General features: G+C 41.1%; 1 protein-coding gene across 1 annotated transcript in view; it reads right to left on the bottom strand.

Moving 5' to 3' along the window:
- Nucleotides 1-23,853, bottom strand: part of SPTBN4 (spectrin, beta, non-erythrocytic 4) — a 132,468-nt gene that overhangs the window by 86,949 nt on the left and 21,666 nt on the right. The window contains exon 3 of the mRNA XM_006900898.1: nucleotides 141-292. Coding sequence (XP_006900960.1) covers nucleotides 141-292 — 152 coding nt within the window. The remainder of the gene's footprint in view (nucleotides 1-140; nucleotides 293-23,853) is intronic.

Below are 23,853 nucleotides of genomic sequence, written 5' to 3'. Positions count from 1 at the left end.
CAAGTCCCTACTGGGAAGATCCACCTGGGCAAGACCTGCTGCTTAGAACCTAGTTTTCCAGAGATGCCCAACCCGCAGCTCAGCACTGTGCTGCCCCGCCTACCTCCATCCTCCCTGCATCCCATTTCAGGCCCTCTTACCAGCTGCTCCCCAGACAGCACTTCAAGGAGCCGGGTGAGCACGAAGCCGTCGCGGAGGTCTGCATAGAGGTCCCCGATGTGGCAGCCCACACGGGCAAGGTGCGAGTTCACCCACTTGGTGAAGGTTTTCTTCTGCACCGCCTCCCGCTCATCTGGAGGACAGATCCAGGTGAGACCCCCAGTGCGGCCAACACAACCCCTGCATCTCCCTTACCCAACCCAGCTCAGGCCCAGCTCTCTGAACAGGTGATTGCCTCAGCTGAAGACAGCCTCCTGGTTCTTCGAAGTTCTAACTAATAACACCACCTTTGCCCCTGTCAGCTCCTTATTTTTCTTTTTTCCTATTAATAAGTTATTTTTATTTTTTCCTTTTAATTGTGATTTTAACAAAAGTTTACATAAAAATTGGATTTTCATTCATTCATTGTTGCACATTTTCCTCCCTAACCCCACTAATTCACTTAAAAAAAAAAAAAGAAATATTCATTCATTATGGCATAATTTCCTCCCTCCCCTCTCCCTGTCCACTTTGCTATGCACCTCTGATTCTGGACTGTTGTCACGCAAACAATGTCTAATCACATATTCCTTTTAAACAGTGCTTTCCTTTATCTGTTCCAATGCAGTGTTCATTATTTATCCCCTCTTTTCTGTTTCTCTCCAACCCAATGTCAGTCCTATTTTATAACTGTGGTGTTATGCAGTGTTTCATGACTGAGATATTTCACTCATAATGTCTTCCAGGGTTACCTATGCTGTGTAATCTTTTATAAGTTCCTTGTTTTTCAGTGCTGCATAGTATTCCATTGTGTGACTATACCATCATTTTCTATCCATTCATTTCTTGATGAGTACTTGGGTTGGTTCCATCTCTTTGCTATTGTGAATAACACAGCAATAATTAAGGGTGATGCACACATCTGTTTGGGTGGCAGATCTGGTTTCTTTAGGGTATATTCCTAGTAGTGGACTTGCTGGGTCAAATGGTATGTCTATTTCCAACTTTCTGAGAAAGCTCCAGCCGCCTTTCATAGTGGTTGTACCATTCCCACTAGTAGTGAATAAGAGTTCCAATCTCTCCACAACCCTGCCAGCACTTCTTGTTTGCTGCCCTGTTGAACTTTGCTATTGTTGCTGAGTCATAAGTATTTCTCGAGCATCTACTCTGTGTCTGCCACAGTTCTGCCCCTAGCAGCCCAGTCAATTCAACTCATATTATTATTATTGTTATCTGCCATCGAGTCAACTGACACTCATAGTGATCTACGAACAACCTGCTTTATCCTGTTCCATCCTTACCATCTCTAACACACTTGGGTCCATTGCTACAGTCGCTTTGTTAATCCAACTCCCTATAAGACAGAATAGAGGTGCCCCTTAGTATTTCCAAGGCTGTCCATCTTGACTGAAGGTGGATGCCTCATTTTTCTTCCTCAGAGTGGTTGGTGGTTTAGAACCAACCCACCAATAGTCCAGTTTGGATTAGCAAGCAGTTCAGCACTTAACCATTGCACCACCAGCCTGAGAAGTTGATTTCAGTTTATAACAACTCTATAGGACAGAGTAGAACTGCCCCATACGGTTTCCCCAAAGTTGACCTGACACATATTTCTTCTACTGAGCTGCTGGGTTTCAGTCACCTGGGTTAGCAGCCCAGCTCTTAATCATCGCACCCCAGGGCTTGGTCAGGGCCATGTCTTTCCCTCACTCAGACCAGTGGTGGTGGTTGTTGTTATGTGCCATTAACTGACCTCCTAGCAGGTTTGCAGAGGCATAAATCATGTGGGAGGAGATTGCCCAACTTGTTCCTGTGGATTCAAACTGCATGACTTTGGGTTGGCAACAGAACTCCTGACCCACTACGCCACCAGAGCACTGCCAGTTACCAATGGGAGTCAAGGAGGGTTTAAGAAGTGGGGACATTAGGTGAGGGCTGGATTTCAAGAATCTCTCTGGCTGCTATGTGGAAAGTAATACAGAAAGAACTAAGTGGCAGCAGGTAGCCCCAGGAAAAGACTGAGGACAGGACCCAGGAGGGAGTGGATGAAGCTAGCTCAAGCAAAGGAGCCACATCTCCCCCATATTCTGCTCAGAACAGCAGCTTTTGAGTTGAGCATCAGGACGCTACACTCTTGCATCCCCATTGGTCAGAAGTAGACATGTGACTCAGTTCTCACCAATGGGAAAGAAATGTGTCCAACTTCCACCTCACTTGCTTAAAAGAAAACAGCTCAGGACCTCTTGGGCTTACATATATATATTTAATAACAGCTTTATTGAGATACAATTAAAAGGTCATAAATTCCCTTTTGGTTAGCAGCACAAGGCACTATAGAGCTCCCTTCAGAATACATCTAGAGAGCTACGCAGCCCTGTGTTTGAGCTTACATTCTAGAGCACTTGGTTTGTGGGAAGCTGAAGCACCCTATCTCCACTTTAGGTCTCCACAAGAGTTTACATACCATTCAAGTCCTTTCTGGTCATTAAGCTCATCATGTGCCTGAGCTTAGCAATTATGGGCAAGCCCAGGGAATGATGGTGACCTCAGGAAAAGTCCAGTTGAAAGTAGATTACAACCGCCAGTGTCAGCCTAGGAAGGGCCAGCTCTCCATTAAGCTTGGCTGGCTGTGTCCTTAATGATTTGCACCAATAACCTAGTTTAAGCCAAGCAAGCGTCTATGACTCTGGGCTGCTTGGTAATAGCCACATAGCTACAGGGTCGAAGCCCCGGAGCCCTTGTGTGTATATGACAATTCTGGTCCTTCGCCCAATTCTTTGGTCCCAACTGTAGCAGGCACACAATTATGACCTGGTGATAATTTTCTTTGTCATGCAGATGAAAGTCATGCTGTGATTTGGTAGACTCAGCATCATGCTCATGTTTTTGTGCCTTCAGGATTTTTTTTTTTTATTTTTTTTTTTGGTCCTGTGGTGCAAGATTGGGCAGTGTTTTCTTCTGCTCTACACAGGGACTCTAGAATAGGATTGTGCTGTAATACAGAGTCCTTATAAGTCAGACACCTCAAAGACACCAAACAACAATAACAGCATTAGTGCAAGAGCACAGATTTATATTGCTAGCGCCCATTTAACCACTGAAATATTTCAGAAGGTATTTTCTCATAAACATGTACATCTTTGATGACACCATTGAGTGTACAGTAATGTTTTACTCATGCAACAGAAAATATACATTATTAGGTCAACTGACCAATCTGTATTTATTTATTTCATGTTGCATCTTGACTGTTGCCTCCAGTTTTAATAAAGTACTCATTGCTATTGAGTCAGAACTGACGCAGAGCCGACTCTCCAGTGGATGTTCAGAGACCATAAATGGCCCAAGAGGAGATGTCTCATCTTACTCTGTAGGAACAGGCAGTGGATTCAAACCACATGACTTGGGGTTGACAGCACAATGTCTTTAACAATAGGCCACCAGAACTCCAAATATTTCCAGTAAATTGTAATGACTTGTAATGGCTTGCTTACTTAAATGTGAGTTTTGTGCAGGAAGGAAAACTATGTAAATACATCATCTTTGCTCTCACATAAAGAAGTAATGACAGAAAAGATGCTGCTTTAGGTATTTGGTAGTTAGGCTCATGTCCATGCCAAACTGCTAATTTTGGCCAATCTTGAAGCCCAAATGGTCCATACTTAGAGGGGTGCTGAGTGCTGCCCTGAAAGTGAGGACCCCTAGGTTCATTCTCATGTCTACTGATGGCCAGATGGTTGTGTGTGTTCACAAGGTCATCTCCACACCATCTTCCCATTTGTAAAACCGTGACCTGCACTAGATCATGGTTTCTTCAAAGAGTTCTGGGGACCTGGGAAGGCTGAACACTCATGCTGGGAGAGAGGGATCCATGAGAGTGTTGTTTATTTGCTAGTTTTATTTCAATGCACCTGCTAATGCGAATTGGTGATGCCCCCTCTAAAGGCTTCAAAGGGAGCATGGCCCTGTTGGCACTTTGACTTTAGACTTCTAGCCTCCAGACTGTGACTGTGGAAGACTAACAAAGAACTGACGCCTTTGAATGGTGATGTTGGCAAAGAATATTGAATATTGTATGGGCTGCAAGAAGAATTCACAAATCTGGCTAGAGAGAAGTGTAGCCAAAATGTTCCTTAGAAGCAAGGATGGTGAGGCTTCATCTCACCTATGGGGGCATGTTTTCAGTGGGGACCAGTCACTGGAAAAGGTTATCACACTTGGAAAAGTTGCAGGTCTGCAGAAGAGAGGAAGGCCTACAGTAAGATGAGAGATGGGCTGCGTCGGAGAGCTGCTTGGCTCTACGCAAGGGTGCTGCAAGTCAGAGTCGCTTCTGCAACACTTAATAGCAGCAACAGCAGTGTCAAGAACTGAGCGAGTAAAACTCTACTGCTGGAGGGCACCAGGTTAACTGTGTATTGTCATGGCAGCTCGAGGAAACTAGCATGACACCCAAAGAAAACCAAAAGACGTACTCTGTATTAATAGCCCCATATGAAGGTGACCTTAACAAAGAACACACAGGAGTTCAGTTTTGGATATTACAATCTTACCTGAATGGAGTAGGGGTTACAAACTCTCCCACAGAGGTCAGGCAGGTCAAGTGAAATGAGAAAACGAACCTACCCACAAGGTTTCCAAAGCTGTATGCAGAGGAAATGGTTCCTGAGCTCAAACTGCAACCCCATTAGTTAGCAGCTGAGGATTTCGCTCCTGCACCACCAGGGCTCCTCGTGGACCTCCTAAAGGAGTCACTGTCACATGCTATCAAGTCAGAACTGACTCATAGCTGACCCTCCAGCAGGTGTCCAGAGGCAGGAAATCGCACATACCCAAAGTATGTGAGATGGAGTTTCAACATCCTTGCCTCAAGGAGCATCCTGGCTTCACCGTCTCCAGGACTCGTTTGTTCTTTTAGCCCTTTTTAGGATATCCAGTACTCTTCTCCAACACCATAACTCAAAGGCATTGACTCTTACACTGTCATCCTTAGTCACTATCCAGCTTTCAGATGCATAGGAAATAACTGCAAAGACCATGGTCTGACCCAAGCACACCTTAGTCTTCAAACTGACATTGCCGCTCTTCAGTACCAACACACAAAAGGAGTTGCTAGGGAATGGAAATGGTTAAGCATTTGGCTTCCAGTCAAGAGCCTGGTGCCAGAAGCCCATCAGGAAGACAGCACTTGCCATCTGCTCTGAAGATCAAGGCCTTGAAAATCCTGTAGAGCCATTTTCTTTGCACACGTGGGATTGCCAGGAATCAAACTGACTCTAGATCAATTAGAAGGCAACTAACGACAACTAAGCCAAAAACCTACTTCCATTGAGTTGATTACAACTCAAAATGACCCTCCAGAACAGAGCAGAACTGTCCCATGTGCTTCCGAGGCTGTTACACTCCACGGGAGCAGACCTCTTCATCTGTCTCCCACGGAGCAGCTGGGGGTTCCAAGCCTGGCCCTTCTGGCTGGCCACTGAGTGCTCCCCGACAGTGCACTGGCAGCCAACAGCTCCTGTGACAGTTGAGGGTCACCTTGCAGGAGTACAAACTCATGAAATATTTCATGAGTGGCTAACAATATGGATCTGGTTTTTTAAAGAAAAATCTCCTATTTAAAAATACTGGCATTGTCATTGTTGTTGCTAGATGCCATCGAGTGGAGTACAATTCATAGCAACCCTATGAACAACAGATCTGAACCTTGTTCTATCCTGTGTCATCCTCACAATCTCTGACACACTGAAGCCCACTTCTGTGGCCACTGTGTCAATCCGTCTGATTGAAGGTCTTCCTCTTCTTTGCTGTCCCTCCACCTTTTCAAGCATGATGTCCCTCTTCAAGGAATAACCTCTCCTAGCAACATGCCCAAAATATATGAGATGAAGCGTCATCATCTTTGCCTCCAAGGAGCATTCTGGCTGCACCTTCTTCAAGACTTATCTCTTTTCTGAGCACTGTTCATAGAGTTTCTGGAGGCAAGCCATTTCGGAAGTGAATGCCATTCTTGCTTCCAAGCTTGTTTTAATTTGGAAGCTCCATCAAACACTGTCTACCATGGGTAACCATTATCACATTGAGCACATCAGTGTCACAGTGTTTAGCATCACAACAACCACAAGTTACCTCTGTACAGCAATGCACAGACCCCTGCTATACCATCTAGAAGACTAGATTATATATATATATATAATCACATTTTTGTGTATACGTACACGTATGTGTATATAAAGACATAGACATGTATGTATATATTGTTGTTAGCAACCCTATGAAAAACAGATCTGAATCTTGCTCTATCTTGTGGCAATCATCATTATCTCTGATACACTCAAGCCCATTGTTACAGTCATAAATATATGTGGTTTTGTTGCTTTTGGTTTCACTTCTCTAGAGAATCCAGCCTAACAGCACCCTTTGCCTCGCAGAAACATCTTTCACACTCCTGCACTGCTCTGGGTCCAGGAAGGACAGCCTGATTTTGCTTTCTGGTTCTATTGGTTCAGCAGGAGACAAGAAGAGAGAGGAAGAATCCAGGAATAAACATATTCCTTCCTTTTCTCTCTCAGCATAAACAGATTCTGATAGAGACTAGTCTCTAAAGTTCTTGTTAGGGGGGGTGGTCTCTCTCCCTTCTTATCACTCTCTTCCCATCCCAGTGGCTGAAGCTCCCAACTGCCCTCATAGGTTTCCTGAACCTAGCCTGCTTCTCTGTAAACTGATAGTTCGTTAAGTATTCCCCAACTGTTACTGTAGAATTGTTACGCAGTTGTTACCAAAGAGTGTTATAGAATTTTTACCATAGAGTTGTTACCTGTTATGACCATAAAGTTGTTACCATAGATTATTACGTACTTGTTACCATAGAGTTGGACTCAACTCACCCTGACCTTATTATATACAACAGAACAAACATGAGCTGGTCCTGCACCCTGTTCACAACTGGTGTGCCCAAGTCCACTGTGGCTGTTAATGTATATTCTGAATGTCTTTCCCCAAGGAAGGAGCTCTGGTGGCATCGTGTATAGCATATTGGCCAATTAACCTAAAGATTCAAGTCCACCAGCTGCTCCTTGGTAGAAGGATGTATCTCCTCCTATAACAACCTACAGCCTCGGAAACCCCACGAAGTCTCTATAAGTCAGAATCAACTGGTGGGCAGTGGGTTGGCTCTGGTTTCCAGCTAGGAAGATGGGGGAGATACACACTCACACACACACACACACTCCAAAAACTCAAACTCATTGCTCTTGGGTCAGAACCAACCCATAGTTGACCCACCATTATGTTTCTAAGATGGTAAATCACATGGAAAGAGATTGTCCATCCTTTGCCTGAGGAACACGGGTGGATTTGAATCACTAGAGAGGTGAGGCCTTTGGATAAGCAGCACAACTCCTTACAGGTAACACTGCTAGATCTCCCTGTATGGTTAATCGGCACACAAAAAGGTGCTTCATGTTATTTGTCATTTCTAGAAGTTATTGAGTTGGCATCCAACTTATATTATCCCATGCGCAATGGGGTCTGATTGCTGTGATCCATAAGGTTTCCACTGGCTAATTTTTAAAAATAGATCACCAGACTTTTTGCCTTCATCTCTTTTAGTCTGGAAGGGCTGCTGCTCGAACTTGCTCAGAATCATGGCAACGTGTAAGCCTCTGCTGATAGATGACACTGGCTAGGACTTGAGCCCAGGTCTGTCATGTAGAAGGGGAGAATTGTACCACTGAATCACTGCTTCCCTCTCCACCTTATTATCCAAACCCCAAATCCACTGTCATCAATTCCAATTCATAACAGTTCTCCAGCAGATTTCAGAGACTGCAAGTCTTTATTGGAGGAGCCTGCCCATTTTTCTTCCATGGATTGGCTGATAGATTCAAACCACTCATCTTTTGGTTTAGTACTAAACTACCAGGACTCCCTCCACCTTATTGGTGTTGTTGTTGTTAGGTGCTGTCAAGTTGAGTATGACTTATAGCAACCCTAAGAACAAAAGATCTGAACTCTGTCCTGTCCTGTGCTATCTTCACATTTCCTGACACACTAGGACCCACTGTGGCAGTCACTGTGTCAATCCATCTGGTTGAGGATCTTCCTCTCCTTCGCAGACCATCCACCCTTCCAAGCATCACGTCTCTCTCCAAGGAATAGCCCCCTCTTAGCAATATGCTTGAAGTATGTGAGGTGAGGCCTCATCATTCTCGCTTCCAAGAGCACTCTGGCTGCATCATCTCCAAGACATATCTATTTGTTCTCTTGGCCATCCATGGGGTGGTCAATGCTCTTCTCCAATACCATAGCTCAAAAGCATCAATTCTTCTGTCATCCTTATTCATTGTTCAGCTCTCAGGTACATAGTAAGTGATCAGAAATCCATGGCCTGAATCAAATGCACCTTAGTCCTCAAACTGACATAATGTAGAAAGGTCACTAACTGCAGACTTTCCCAGTGCAATCCATCTCCTTATTTTCTGACTGCTCATACCAAGAGTGGTAATTGTGGATCCAACCAAGATGAAGCTGTTGACAGATTCAATCTCTTCTCCATCCATCATGATGTTTCCTATTGGTCCAGTCGCAAGAATCATAATTTTTGAAGGTCATTTTAAAATGGCTGTAACAGTACATATATATGGAAATACCAGAAGCTCAAGCAGGATTTAGAAGAGGCCACTGCACTAGGGATATCACAGCTGATGTCAGATGGCTAAAAGTAAAGAATATCAGAAGAATGTTCACATGTGCTTTATGCAATATGAAAAGACATTTTGCTATGTGGACAAGTTGTGGCTGACATTAAGAGGAATGAGAGTCCTAGAGCCCTTAATTGTGCTCATGCAAAACCTGCATCTGGACCAGGAGGCTCTTATGCTAACAGAGCAGAACAACACTGCATGGTTTAAAATTAAGAAGGGAGTGTCAGTGTTGTGTTCTCTCTCCATATCTATTTATTCTGAATCTGTATGCTGAGCAAATTATTTGAGAAGCTGGACTCTTTGAAGAGAAACGTGGCATCAGGATTGGAGGAACACTCCTCAATAACCTGTATTACGTGGATGACACGATCTTGCTTGCTGAGAGTGAAGACTTGAAGCACTTGTGGCAGGAGATCAAGGAATGCAGCCTGCAATATGGACTGCATCTCAATGTCAAGAAAATGAAGATTCTATCTTAATAGTTGTTCACAATCTTCAGGACTAACTTCTTCTCATAACTATCCCAAAGTATCTGTGAGAAAGTCTTCCAAAGAGGAAGATCTTAGCGGGATGGATTGACATACCGGCTGCAACAATGGGCTCAAGCACAGCATGGATAGTGAGCACACTGAAGAATCAGCCCCTTATTCACCAGAGTGAACAGTGAGTGTTTCACTCTGTTGACTCTGAGTCAGAACCAACCTGAAAGAACCTAACAACAACAACATTCATCAGGGAAATACAAACTTATGTCCACAAGGACCATATACCAAGAGTTTGATGAAAGCATGCAGCAACTGACTTGCTTATATATCACTGTTAGGAATAGAAAATGGTGTAAACTGCTTAGAAGTTTCTAGTACAGTAAGATAGACTTATAACACATGACCTAGGGATTCCACTCCTTGCCTAACTCTCCAGAATTAATTGCACCAACGTCTGCCCAAAACATGTAATAGGATGTTTATAGAAGGCCCATTCGTGATAGCCTTCAGGTGGAAGTAACCCAAATACCCATAAGCAAGTGACCAGCTAAAACAATTAGAAAACTACAGACTATTAATGCCATGGAATACTATACAACAATGCAAAAGAGCAATCTGATGACCTAGTGGGTTAGGTGTTGTGCTGTAAACCCAAAATGACATGGTTTGAATCCATCAGCTGCTCCACGGGATAAAGATGGGAAATCTCCTCCCATATGATTTACAGCCTCTGAAAACCTGATGGAAAGGTCAGCTATAAGTTGATTCTGATTCAAGGGCAAAGAACAACAGCAAGTACAGGAAGAAATTAATGAATCTTACAAGCATAATGTTGAATAAATGAAATTGTTATATATTGTGTAAATACTAACTATTGGAGCTATAAAAGTGACTCTACCTGGAAATATGGGATTTATTCCATTATGCTAATGATGTCTTACCAGAGTAAGGGGGATCTTCTATACCTAATCATTTCTGAGTGGTGTCTCATGAAAAACAATCAAACAATAGCAATCTACACAAAACAAAACAAACCAAAGAAAACCTTGTAAAGGTAGCTCTGGTGGCCTAGTGGCAAGAAGCTGCATTGCAATCCCAGAGGCACACGGTTCAAATCCACCAGATGTTCTGCTGGAGAAGAAGAGATAATCTCCTCTTATACCAGTCAGATATTATTTGATAGGACACACACATAAAATAAAATAATTTTTAAAAAACTGGATAGATATAGAGATACACTGATAAAGACAGATGCCATATAAGATGTGAGAGCCCATCTCCAAGCACAGGAACACCATGAATTGGCCAGCAGACACCAGGAAATAGGAGAGAAGCCCACAGAGGAAGCAACACACTGAGACCCTGAATTAGAGTTTCATCTTCCAGAACTGTGATAAAATAAATTTCTGTTCTTTAAAACCACCCTCTTGAGTTTTTTTTTTGTGGTAGCATTTGGCAAATAAAACAAAGTCAGATACACACATATAAAATATGTATAGTATAATTCCATTTTTATAAACTTTAGAAGTTAGCAATATATATTTACTGAACACTAGGAAGAGTTTTGGTTTTTTGTGGGGTTTTTTTTGCTTGTTTTTGTTTTTTTAAAATCTCAGAACAGGTTTGAGGCCTTGAGCACCAATGAGCATAGACCAAATGAGCTCTGGAAGGATATCAAGAAAATCATCCATGAAGAATGCAAAAGATTATTACAAAGGCTGAAAAAGAAGAAAAGACAAAGATGGATATCAGATGAGACTCTAAGTATTGCATTAGAGCACTGAGAAGCCAAAGCTAAAGGAAGAAACAAAAAAAAATCAAAGAGCTGAACAGAAAAAGGCAGCCTGTGACAACAAAGCAAGATACTACAATGAAATGTGCAGAGAGCTGGAGTCAGAAAATCAAAAGGGCCGAACTCACTCAGCGTTTCTTAAGCTGAAGGAGCTGAAACCCAAATTCAAGCCACGAGTGGCAATACTTAAGGACACTTTGGGTAGAATGTCAAATGATCCAGGAAGTATCAAGAGAAGATGGAAGGAGTACACAGAGTCACTGTATCAGAAGGAATTGGCTGACACAGGAGAATTTAATGAAATGACATATGAGCAAGAGCCTATGGTGATGAAGAAGGAAGTTCAAATTGCTCTGAAGGAATTGGCAAAAAACAAGGCTCCAGGAGTTGATGGCATACCAATTGACATATTTCAGCAAATAGACACTGCCCTGGATGTACTCATTAAGTTGTGCCAAGAAATCTGGAGGACAGCCAGCTGGCCGACTGACTGGAAAAGATGGATATTTGTTCCCATTCCAAAGAAAGGTGACCCAACAGAGTGTGGGAATTATCGAACAATAGCATTAATATCACATGCAAGCAAGATTCTGCTTAAAATTATCCAAAAACGTTTGGAACAATATGTCAACAGAGAACTGCCAGATGTGCAGGCTGGATTTAGAAGAGGTCGGGGTACTAGGGATATTATAGCTAATGTTAGATGGATCTTGGCACAAAGCAAAGAATACCTGAAGAATGTCTATCTGTACTTCATTGACTATTGCAAAGGCTTTTGACTGTGTGGATCACAGCAAGCTGTGGCTGACTCTGAGAAGAATGGGAATCCCAGAACATTTGATTGTGCTAATGCGAAACCTATACTTGGACCAAGAGGCAGTGGTCAGAACAGAGCAAGGAGACACTACATGGTTCAAAATCAAGAAGGGGGTCCGTCAGGGATGTATTCTGTCTCCATACCTTTTCAATCTGTATGCAGAACAGATCATCCGAGACACTGGGCTGTACGAGGAGGAATGTGGCATCAGGATTGGTGGAAGAGTCATCAACAATCTGCGTTATGCAGATGACACAACCCTGCTTGCTGAAACTGAGGAGGACCTGAAGCGCTTGCTACAGAAGGTCAAAGATTGCAGCCTCCTATATGGATTGAAGAAAATAAAGATTCTCACCACTGGGCCAATTAATAGTTTTAGTTCCCTTGGCTCCACAGTCAACACTCTTGGTAACAGCAGCCAGGAAATCAGGAGATGAGTTGCATTGGGAAAGTCAGCTGTGAGGGACCTCTCAAGAGTACTGAAGAGCAACGACGCCAGGCTGGAGACTAAGGTGCACCTGATCTGGGCTATGTGTCAGAGAGCTGGACAGTGAATAGGGATGATAGAAAGAGAATTGATGACTTTGAGCTGTGGTGCTGGAGAAGAGTGTTGGATATACCATGGACTGCTAGGAGAACAAACAGGTTTGTCCTGGAGAAGGTCAAGCCAGAATGCTCCTTGGAGTCAAGGATTCTGAAGCTTCGTCTAACATACTTTGGGCATGTTGCAAGGAGGGACTGGTCCTTGGAGAGGGACATCATGTTTGGCATAGTGGAGGGATGGTGCAGGAGAGGAAGACCTTCGGTGAGATGGCTCGATTCTGTGACTGGAGTGGTGGGAATGAGTGTGTTTGAGATGGCTAGGTTGGCACAAAATAGAACAGTGTTTAGAGCTCTTGTAGATACGGTTGCTATGAGTCACAAGTAACTCAATGGCACATAACAACAATAATAACAAACAAATCTCTAGGATATAATAAGACAAAAGAAATGAGAAGTCTTCTAGGATATGGTCGTATTCTGATAAAGAGAGGAGGCTCCTTTGTAGGAAATGTTGGATATTCATATTTTCTTACTCTTCTCTGATGGCCTACTGCTAATGAGTCATACTGCCAAACCAAAGGCACCTGGTTCAAGTCCACTGCTCCAAGGAGAAAGATAAGCAGTCTTCTCCCATGCAATTTACACCTTCTGAAAACCTGCTAGAGGGTCAGCTGTAAATCCATTTCAACTTGACAGTACATGACAACAACAATATATACGGGTAACATTTCCAAGATTTTTTTTTGTGAGAAAAATTTGTATTTAGAATTAGCTAGCTGGACTCAGTTTAGATGATCCCAGTTTTGTTGGCAACATCCAAAGCATCATAGTCAGGAGCAAGTTAAACATAGACCTTCTTCTCTTCCATCAGGCCTCATCTAAGTGTTGACCTTAGCCATATCAATGTCATAGAGCTTCTTTACAGCTTGTTTGATTTGGTGCTTATTGGCCTTGACATCCACAGTGAACACAAGTGTGTTGTTATCTTCAATCTTCTTCATGGCTGACTCAGTGGTCAGGGGAACTTTGATGATGGCATAGTGGTCAAGCTTGTTTCTCCTGGGGGCGCTCTTCCGGGGGTATTTGGGCTGCCTTTGGAGTCTCAGCGTCTTAGCTGCCGGAAGGTGGGTGACGTACGGATCTTTTTTTTTTGGCTGTGGCTGCCCTTCAGGACGCCTTCTTGGCCTCTAATGCCTTTGCTTTGGCTTCAGTTTGGGGAGGGGCAGGGGCTTCCTTTTTTGCTTTCGGCTCCATCTTTGTAGAAAGGGCTACAAAATTCTTTTAAAAGGACCTAAACAGGTTGTCAGGTCAATCTCACATATGTCAGAAGAGAACTGGACCCCATAAGGTTGTGCTGGGTTTTGTTTTTCTTCTTAATTATGATTTGAAATAGCTGATTTGCAGAAGTAGCCTTTATTCTGATACACTTTTGGCTGAACTCAAACCTTCAACCTTCCCATTAACAGCTGAAAGCATTAACTCTATCCACCATAACAGTCATTTTGCAAAAATCACTCACTTATGAAGGGAAGAATTCACATGAAACTTACTGGAATGATTTCTCAGGAGAGAAGAAATGGGTGTGAGATGTGGGGATAGAAGAAGAAATGAACAAGCAAAACTGGGAAGTGCCTCACACAAACCATGGTGGACCTGTCAGAGCAAGTGACACCACAATGACTGTCTCTAAGATTTTTATGCCGTTTTAAAGTATCTGTTTTAGTAAAGTTTCTTTTAGTTTAACAGAAAAAACTTTTTATAAGCTCAGCTTTGTTATGGTTGTTGTTAGATGCCATTGAGTTTGTTCTAACACACAGCAACACTATATGCAACAAAATGAAACAGGGTCCAGTCCTGCACTATCCTAACAATCACCACAGTGTGTGAACTTATGCTGCAGCCACAGGGGGAGTCCATCTCGTCAATGGTCTCCCTTTTATATCAAGCATGATGTCTTTCTCCAAAGACTGGTCATTCTTGATCAAGAGGTTGTTGTTGTGAATTGCCGTCAAGTTGAGCACGACTCAGAGAGATCCTATGAGTGAAAGGCCTGAAGCCTTTCTATACTATCAACATTTATGAAAGTTCATAGAGTTTCCAGAGGCATGCTGTTTAGGGAAAGGATGTCACTCCTACTTCCAAGAGGAAATGAGACAAATTCTTCCTTCTAAGAAGCAGATTTCCTTCTTCTGAAAATCCATAGTACATATTCTTTGCCAATCTCCTAATTGAAAGGCATAAATTTTTCAGTCTTCCTTATTTATTATCCACTTTTCACATGCATTTAATGCTTAACTTATTGCCTCAAGTCAGAATGAACTCATATGTGACTCTCCATTGAGTTTCCAAGACTGTAAACTGGATAGGAGGAGATTGCTCATCTTTCTCCCAAGGAATTGCTGCTGGTGATGTGAAGAGCCAAACAGTCAGACAGCTGGCCTTTGGCTTAGCAGTGCGACTCCCTACAGACCATGCCACCAGGGTCTCTGTATGATGCATTGTTGTGTACTGCCTGGTTGAAACTGACCCTCTGGTCATTGTTCAGAGGTCATTAATCACATGGGAGGAGATTGCCCATCCTTCTCCCGCAGAGCAGCTGGTGGATTTGGGATTATGTGCCTTTGGAAATTCAGTACAGCTTCTTATTACTAGGCCACCAGAGGCTGGTGAGTGCTTAAAGACCAAAACTCAAAACCAAACCCATGGCCCTCTATTATACGCATATAGGTGGTAGTTGTCATCATTAGACACTGGTGAGTCAACTGTGACTCATAGTGACCACGCTGATGTGCTCAAGCCCACCTTTACAGTCACTATGCCAACCCATCTTCCTCTTTTTCTCTGACCCTCTGCCTTTCCCAGTATGATGTCTTTTTCCAAAGACTGACTTCTCCTGACAATATGCTGAAAATACGGCTTGGAGCTGTTGTACCTTAGTTCTCAAAACGCTATCTTTGCTTTTTAATAAAAAAATTAAAAAATAATCTTTTTGAAGATTTGTTCCACTTACTATGTCTTTTCATTTCTTGATGGTTGGTTCCATGGACATTGATTGTGATCCGTGTAAAATTAAATCCTTCATAACTTCAATATTGTCTCTGCTTATCATGATATTATTGTTGATCTACTATGAGGACTTTTGTTTTCTTTACATGGAAGCATAATTCATACTGAAAACTGCAGTCTTTGGTCTTCATTAATAAGTGCTTCAAGTCTTCTGCAAGCAAAGTTATGTTATCTATGTGATAAAAGTTGTTAATGAGTCTTGTTCAATCCTGATCCTGCACTCTTTTTCATATAGTTAAGCTTCTTGGGTTACTTGTTCAACACACAGATTGAATACGTGTAGAGAAAGGATATAACACAATACGCACTTTCCTGATTTCAAACCAGGCAGTTCTCTCTCATTCTGTTCTTGGTTTATGTACAGATTGTGCATGAGCACAACTAGGTGGTTCACAATGTTACCTGTGACTACTATAATCTACACAACTGAATTCCTGTGCATAGTAATAAACACAAATACCTTCCTGGTGTTCTGTCATGTCAGCCAAGATATACCTGACATTAACAATGACACCTCTCATTCCCCATCCTTTTCTCAATTCAGCTGGAATTTCTGGCAATCCTTTGCAAAGGTTTTTTGTTTGTTTTTAATTGGTTTGCTTACAAAATTTCTATACATTGTATTTCATACTATTCCTCATTTATATTGTGTTTCATACAATCATTCTCATGTACTATGTTTTATAAAATTAATCACCACTGGACCTTGGCCATCATTATCCTGTCTTTTCACCCAGATCCTTCCCATTTCCCTCCCTGCGCCCTCCACCACCAAATTGTACACTCTTTGCATTTTTTTTTGCAAATGTTTCCTAATGGTGTGGGCTAAGTTATATTCAAATGTAATATCAATTATATTATTAATTAAGTTCCATGTCTTATGGATCACCTTTCTTTGGAATGGGCATGAATATAGATCTCCACGTAGTTATTTCCACATTTCTTTATTTTACTATTATTACTAATTTTAATGAAAATTTACAGAGATTTTAGATTTCCATTAATTCGTTGTTGCACTTTTGTTTCCACATTTCCTGTCCTAGACAAATGAGGGCTTCCTGCAAATCAAAACAACTATGAGGTATCATCTCACCCCAGTAAGAATAGCAAAATTTAACAGAACAGCAAACAACAAATGCTGGTGAGATTGTGGGGAAACTGGGACCCTTATTCACTGTTGGTGGGAGTGTAAAATGGTGCAAGCACTATGGAAGTCTGTATGGCACTTTCTCAAAAGTTGCAAATAGAAATACCATTTGACCCAGCAATTCCACTGCTGGGAATTTACCCTAAAGAAACCATAACTGCCACCCAGGCAGATATATGCACATCCCTGTTTATTGCAGCTTTGTTCACAATAGCAAAGAGTTGGAAGCAACCTAAGTGCCCATCAACAAACAAATGGCAAGAGAAGCTCTGGTATATTCACACAATGGAATACTATGCTGCACTGAAAAACAAGGAACTCATTAAATATTATTCAAAATGGGTGACCTTGGAGGACATTATGCCGAGTGAAATATCTCAGTCACAAAAAGACAAATACTGTATAGTGCCACTGTTGTAGAACAGGACTGACATCAGGGTTGGGAGGAGACTGAGAATAATTGGATAAACTATGTATACTGCATTGAAACAGATGAGGGAGAGAACTGTTTGAAAGCTATATATGATTGGGTATTATGATTATCACAAGAGTCCAGAATGAAGGTTGCACAGTGGAGTGTACTCGGGGTTGGGGTGGGGAGCAGGGGGATTATATACCAATGAAATAATTTCTCTTTTACTTTTCAAAGAGAAAAGCAAACTGGGGGGAGGGGTGGGCAGGTAGAAAAATGCAACAATGAATGAATGGAAATCCAAAATCTCTGTAAATGTTCATTAAAATTAATAAAATAGGGAGCTCTGGTGGCCTAGTGGCAAGAAGCTGCACTGCAATCCCAGAGGTGTGTGGTTCGAATCAACCAGATGCTCTGCTGGAGACGGAGGGACAATTTCCTCCTGTACCAGTCAGATCCGATTTGATGGTACACACACACAATATAATAAAATTTTTTAAAAAACACACAAAAAATTAATAAAATAGGGAGCTCTGGTGGCCTAGTGGCAAGAAGCTGCACTGCAATCCCAGAGGTGTGTGGTTCGAATCAACCAGATGCTCTGCTGGAGAAGGAGGAACAATCTCCTCCTGTACCAGTCAGATCTGATTTGACGGTACACACAAAAAATAATGAAATGAAATAAAACATTTAAAAAAATAAAATAAAATAAATGAGGGCTTCCAGTGTTGAATCCATTTGTTGAGACATCTCAGTACAATTCCTCAGATCCTGTAGACTTACATATGGCTTTTTACTTTGATACCATTGGTTCTTGATCATATACAGTCTCCTGTATGGCTGGCACCAACCAATTCTTTCTGCTTCGGTGACTCTGTGTATTCCTTCCATCTTCTTTTGGTACTTATTTGTATCACTGAATTTCTTTGCCCTCAGAATTCTTCAATATTGCAATTTGAGGCTTGATTTCTTTAATTTCATTCAGCTTGAAAAATAAAATGTTTTCCCCCTTTTGGTTTTCTTTTTTCTATTTTTTTTTCTTTTTGGTTTTCTAACTCACTCCAGGTCTTTGTACATTTCATAATACTTTATCTTCTGTAGCTGCCCTTCAAAATCTTCTGTTCAGTCTTTTATATCATTGTTTCTTCCTTTTGCTTTAGCTTTTCTACATTCAAAAGTTTCAGAGTCTCTTCTGACACCCATTTCTTTGCTATCTTTTTAAATGACTTTTCGCTTTCTCCATGTATGGTGTTCTTGGTGTTATCCCACAATTGGTCTCCAGTCAAGACTGTTCAATGCATCAAATGGTCTCTAATCTTAGGTGGGTTGTATTCAAGATTGATCATTGGTGTGCAATGCCTCAAACCTATTTCTAAGATGATGTTGAAATTCAGATGGAATTGATTCAAGATCATACCTTGGTTCCTGTGGGCCTATTTTAATTTTCTTTGGCCTCAATTTTAACTTGCATATAAGTAATTAATGGTCTGACCCACAGTCCACCCCTAGCCTAGTTGTGGTTTGTGGGTTTTTTTAAGTGTATACTTTTTTAACTTTTTAAAAAATTAATTTTAATGAACGTTTATAGAGATTTTGGATTTCCATACATTCTTTGTTGCATTTTTCTCCCTGCCCACCTCTCCCCAGCTTGCTCTTCTTTTTGAAAAAATGAAAATTATTTCATTGGTATAGAATCCCCCCCTCCCGCCATGAGTACACTCCATTAAGCAACCTTCATTCTGGACTCTTGTGATAACCATAATACCCAATCCTATATCGCTTTCAAACAGTTCTCTCCTTCATCTGTTTCAATGCAGTATATGTAATTTATCCAATTATTCTCAGTCTTACCCCAACCCTGATGTCAGTCCCATTCTACAATAGTGGCACCATGAAGCACCTGTCCTTTTGTGACTGAGATATTTCACTCAGCATAATGTCTTCCAAGGTCACCCATTTTGAATAATATTTCATGAGTTCCTTGTCTTTCAGTGCAGCATAGTATTCCATTGTGTGAATATACCAGATCTCTATCCATTCGTTTGTTGATGGACACTTAGGTTGCTTCCAACTCTTTGCTATTGTGAACAAAGCCTTGATAAACATGGGTGTGCACCCTCACCTAGTTTTGACTGCCAATACTGAATTTCTCCAATGATTTCTTCCATAAATGTAGTCAATCTGATTCCTATGCAGCTCACCAGGTAAGATCCATACATAAAGTTATTTGTGTCTTTTAAAAAAGGTATTTGCAATTAATAAATCATTGTAAATATAAAAGTCAATCATTCTATTTCCAGCATCATTTCTATTACCATGCCCATATTTTCCAACTTCTATCCCTTTTTCTAGAGAGAGCTACATTGGCCTAGTGGACAGAAAGTTATGCTACCAAGCCCAAGATGAGTGATTTTAATCTGCGGCCCTCAGGCCTGGTTCAAATTGTTTTTTTGTCAAACATTCTTCTAGGTGGTATAGCACTGGTCTGTGCATTGCTGTTCAGAGGTAACTGGTGGTTGCTGTGATGCTAAACACTATGGCACTGACATGTCAAATGTGATAATGGTTACCCATGGAGGACAGTGTTTGGTGGAGCTTCCCAATTAAAACAAGCTTGGAAGCAGGAGTGGCATCCACTCTTGAGATGACTTGCCTCCAGAAACTCTATAAACAGTGCTCAGGCCTTTCATTCATAGGGTCGCTATGAGTCGCCTACGACTCGATGGCACCTAACAACAACAACAACCCTTTTTCACTATTTCCCACTTTTACATCCCAGTGACCAATTATCATTAATGCATCTTGATTTCATATTTGATCAATTTTGGACTGCAAGAAAGATTTGGTTAAAAAATCTCAATTTCTTCCTCTTTGCTCCAGATGTGGGAGTGTATATTTAAATAATAGTCACGCTACTGGTTCTTCCTTCTATGCATAAGAATATTATTCTATCACTCACAACGTTGTATTTCAGAACAGAATTCATTCCTCTTCTGTTTTTCATTCCTGGTATAGTATACCATATGATTATCTAATTTTAAGTGGCTAAAGATGGTCCATCTCATCTCACTGATGCCTACTATGTTAATGTTCATACATTCCATTTCTTTCTTTTTCTTTTCTTTTGAGGTCAGTGGAAAATAATTTTAATCAAAGAATTGTACATTTTTTCCTACATCCACTTCATTTTTAACAATTTCCAGTTTTCCAATATTCAAGCTATTTACATTCCATGTTCCAGTTATTAAATGACATTTGTTATTATTTTTCCTCATTTCAACTGACTTCCAATCTGGGCTCTACCACTACACTACTATAACTATTCTCATTTCTTTCATGTTCATAGGGTTTTCAAAGGCCTGTTATTTAAGAAGTAGATGCCAATCCTTCTTCCTAGTCTGTCTTAATCTAGGAGCTCTACCAAATCCTGTCCACCATGGGTAACCCTTATGGCATCTGGCACACCAGTGGCACAGCTTTCAGTATCATAGCAACCCCAAGTTATCTTAGTACAACAAACTGACAGACAAATGTTGTACCACTTAGAACAACGGGAAAGTAAAGAATAACAGAAGAATGTCTATTTGTGCTTTATTGACTATGCAAAGGCATTTGACAATGTGGACTGTAACAAGTTATGGCTGATATTGAGAAGAATGGAAGAGTCAGAACACTTAATTGTGCTCATGTGAAGCCTATACTTGGTCCAGGAGGCTCTTATGTGAACAGAGCAGGGCAACAATGCATGGTTCAAAATTAAGAAGGGAGTGTGTCAGGGTTTTATTTATTTTTTTCAATTGTGTTTAATCTGTATGGTGAGCAAATTATTCAAGAAGCTGGACTCTATGAAGAGGAATGTGGCATCAGGATTGGAGGGAAACTCATCAATAACCTCCATTATGCAGATGACACAACCTTGCTTGTTAAAAGTGAAGAAAACTTGAAGCACTTGTTGCAGAAGATCAAGAACTACAGCCGTTGGTATGGACTGCATCTCTATGCAGAGATTCTTACCACTGGGCCAACACACAACATCATGATGGGTCGAGAAGAGATTGAAACTGTCAGTAGCTTCATCTTGCTTGGATCCATAATTAACACCCTTAGTACCAGCTAGCAGGAATTAAGGAGACACACTGCACTGGGAAAATCTGCAGTTAGGGACCTCTCCAAAGTATTGAGGAATAATGATGTCAGTTTGAGGACTAAAGTGCATCCAATTCAGGACATAATCTTTCTAATCACTTGCATCTGAGAACTGCACAGTGAATAAGGATGACAGAAGAAGAATTGATGCCTTTGAGCTGTGGTGTTGGAAAAGAACACTGAACATCCCATGAATGGCCAAAAGAACAAATAAATATGTCCTGGAAAGGATGTAACTAGAGTGCTCTTTGAAGACAAGAGCAATGAGGCTTTGCCTCACATACTTTGGGCATGTTTCTAGGAAGGGCTATTCCTCAAAGAAAGACATGATGCTAGAATGGTTGCAGGGTCAGCAAAGCAGAGGAAGACCCTCAACAAGATGGACTGATGCAGTGACTGCCACAATGGACTCTTGTGTGTCAGGAAGTGTGAGGATGGCACATGATAAAATAGGATTCAGATATTTTGTTCATAGGGTTGCTATGAGTCGTACTCAACTCGACGACACCTAACCACAATAACAACATATTCAAGATTGTTCTTTGGATCTCATGGGCTTGTTTTAACTTTGTTCAGTGTTGAACTTGAGTATGAACAATTGACAGTTTGTTTCAGTCAGCTTTTGGACTTGTTATAATTGATGAATTGAACTGCTCCATCAGGTTTTTATACAAACAGAGTTGATCTGTTGAAGTCCATGTGTATGGATGTCCAGATGTTTAATGTTTATAATTCCAAATGTCTTTTCCGGCTAATAATTAACTATTTATTTAGTGCCAAAATATTTAAGGAGAGAAGATTAGGATGGGATACAAACCCCACTCTAGTAGAAGCTTATATAAGCTCATGGGACCTCAGTACTAGGTTACTCTTTTGGGACACTTACTGCCCTGGGACCAGCCTACATACCTACAGTCAGGTGAATCATTCCCCTGGCAGGTCTGAGTCTTTGGGAGACCTTCTAGAGAACCACTGAACCCAAGGGACATAGAGAAGCTAGGGAACTGAACAAAGAAGGAGCTGTTGATGCCAGGAATCACAGACTTACACAGCATGTCAATCATTTGGGAAAATATTTACTCAACACTTCTTATAACTGGTCTGCTACTAATCTTAGCAGAACAAATTATAAAAGGCATTTAGACTAAGTCATTGGTTTTATAAAATTCTATCTTGTAGATATATCAGTCATTGCCATCAAATTAGAATCGACTCATAGCTGACCTTCTAGTGCATTTTCAGAGGCTGTAAACTGCATGGGGGGAAACTGCCAATCTTTTGTCCATAGAGTAGCTGGTAGATTTGAACAGTCTGCCTCTGGGATAGCAGCACAAGTACCCCCATTATCCACCAGAGGTCCCTTGTAGATACATAGATAAGATGATAAACACAAGCTCAGCTTATAAGTATTAACATGTACCTTTTACAATTTACCAATTTTAAAAGAAGCAGTGGTAACATGGGGAAGGCTAAGTCTGACTTCCAACTGCTTCATAAAGGGAAATTATCCCCATCAATAATCGAAATAGCTACATTGTCAGATGTGCCACCTCAAATGCTCCTGCACCTGTTTCTACCAATCATTGAGCCCAATGTTTGTTGCCATTTGTCACAGACTTTACTCGGAGCTGTAGGGTTTATTAGGGAAATAGGTTGGAGAGTAGAAGAGTAAAAAAGTATCACACAAAGGAAATAGAAATTTAATCCAGCAGTCCCAAATCAGATTAACAAGGCACAATTCCTCAATTAGTGAAAGTCCATGTTTGGTTCAGTAGCACAAATACACCTCTGGTTTCCTCAGTCATCCAGAAAACTTTATCTCTGAGCATTTACAAGTCATCTTTTACTTTAATAATTCAGCAAACAAAACCTTTAACTGTGGCTCCATCTCCAGGGTTCCTCTAGTTACACCTTATACTTTGCCAGTCTCCACACAATAATGCCACAGTCTCTTCACAGTAATGCCACAGTCTCTTCAAAGCAATGCCATAGTATCTTTACCCTCTCTCCACCACCGTTTTTCACAGTGTGGAAAAGCACTTTCATATATTGATCCCACAGCTGTTAATGATTTGCAAGATCATGTGCCTACAGTTAAGGTAGTTAATACCATGCCCCCAACAGGGGCTAATGCAATGGCTAGAAAAACCAATTTTCAAGGTTTCTGGCATTATCCCTCATTATCTGAAGGATCAACCTTCCCTTTACCATATTTTACAAGGTAAAAGCTAGTTATGATTTTTTTTTAAAATCATATCGTATTTTCTGGTCAAAGCTTTCATTATTACCTATGATGTACACTTTAAATGTATCCACATACTTTTTAATTACTGCCAGAGTTTTTATAGTTGTTAATTTATTAAAATTTTCTAGAGTTTTTTGCTCCAACATTTAGTAGATAAAAGTTCTGATAATCTGAAGGACTCAATTTACAAAGCTCTGAAATTCTTAAAGGTCCTGATTTTGACTTCAGAATTTTTAGGTAGATACAACCCAAATGTCCATCAATGTGACATGATAGTATACTTAGAAAACCCTAAAGACTCAGCAAGAAAACTATTGGACATAGTTGACCAATTCAGCAAAGTAGCAGGATACAAGATCA

The sequence above is a fragment of the Elephantulus edwardii genome, unplaced genomic scaffold (assembly GCF_000299155.1).
Source record: "Elephantulus edwardii isolate Elephantulus edwardi_28Jun2011 unplaced genomic scaffold, EleEdw1.0 scaffold00302, whole genome shotgun sequence".
Lineage (NCBI taxonomy): Eukaryota > Metazoa > Chordata > Mammalia > Macroscelidea > Macroscelididae > Elephantulus > Elephantulus edwardii.
The sequence above is the reverse complement of the archived record's forward strand: the minus strand, read 5'-3'. Positions and strand labels throughout refer to the sequence as shown.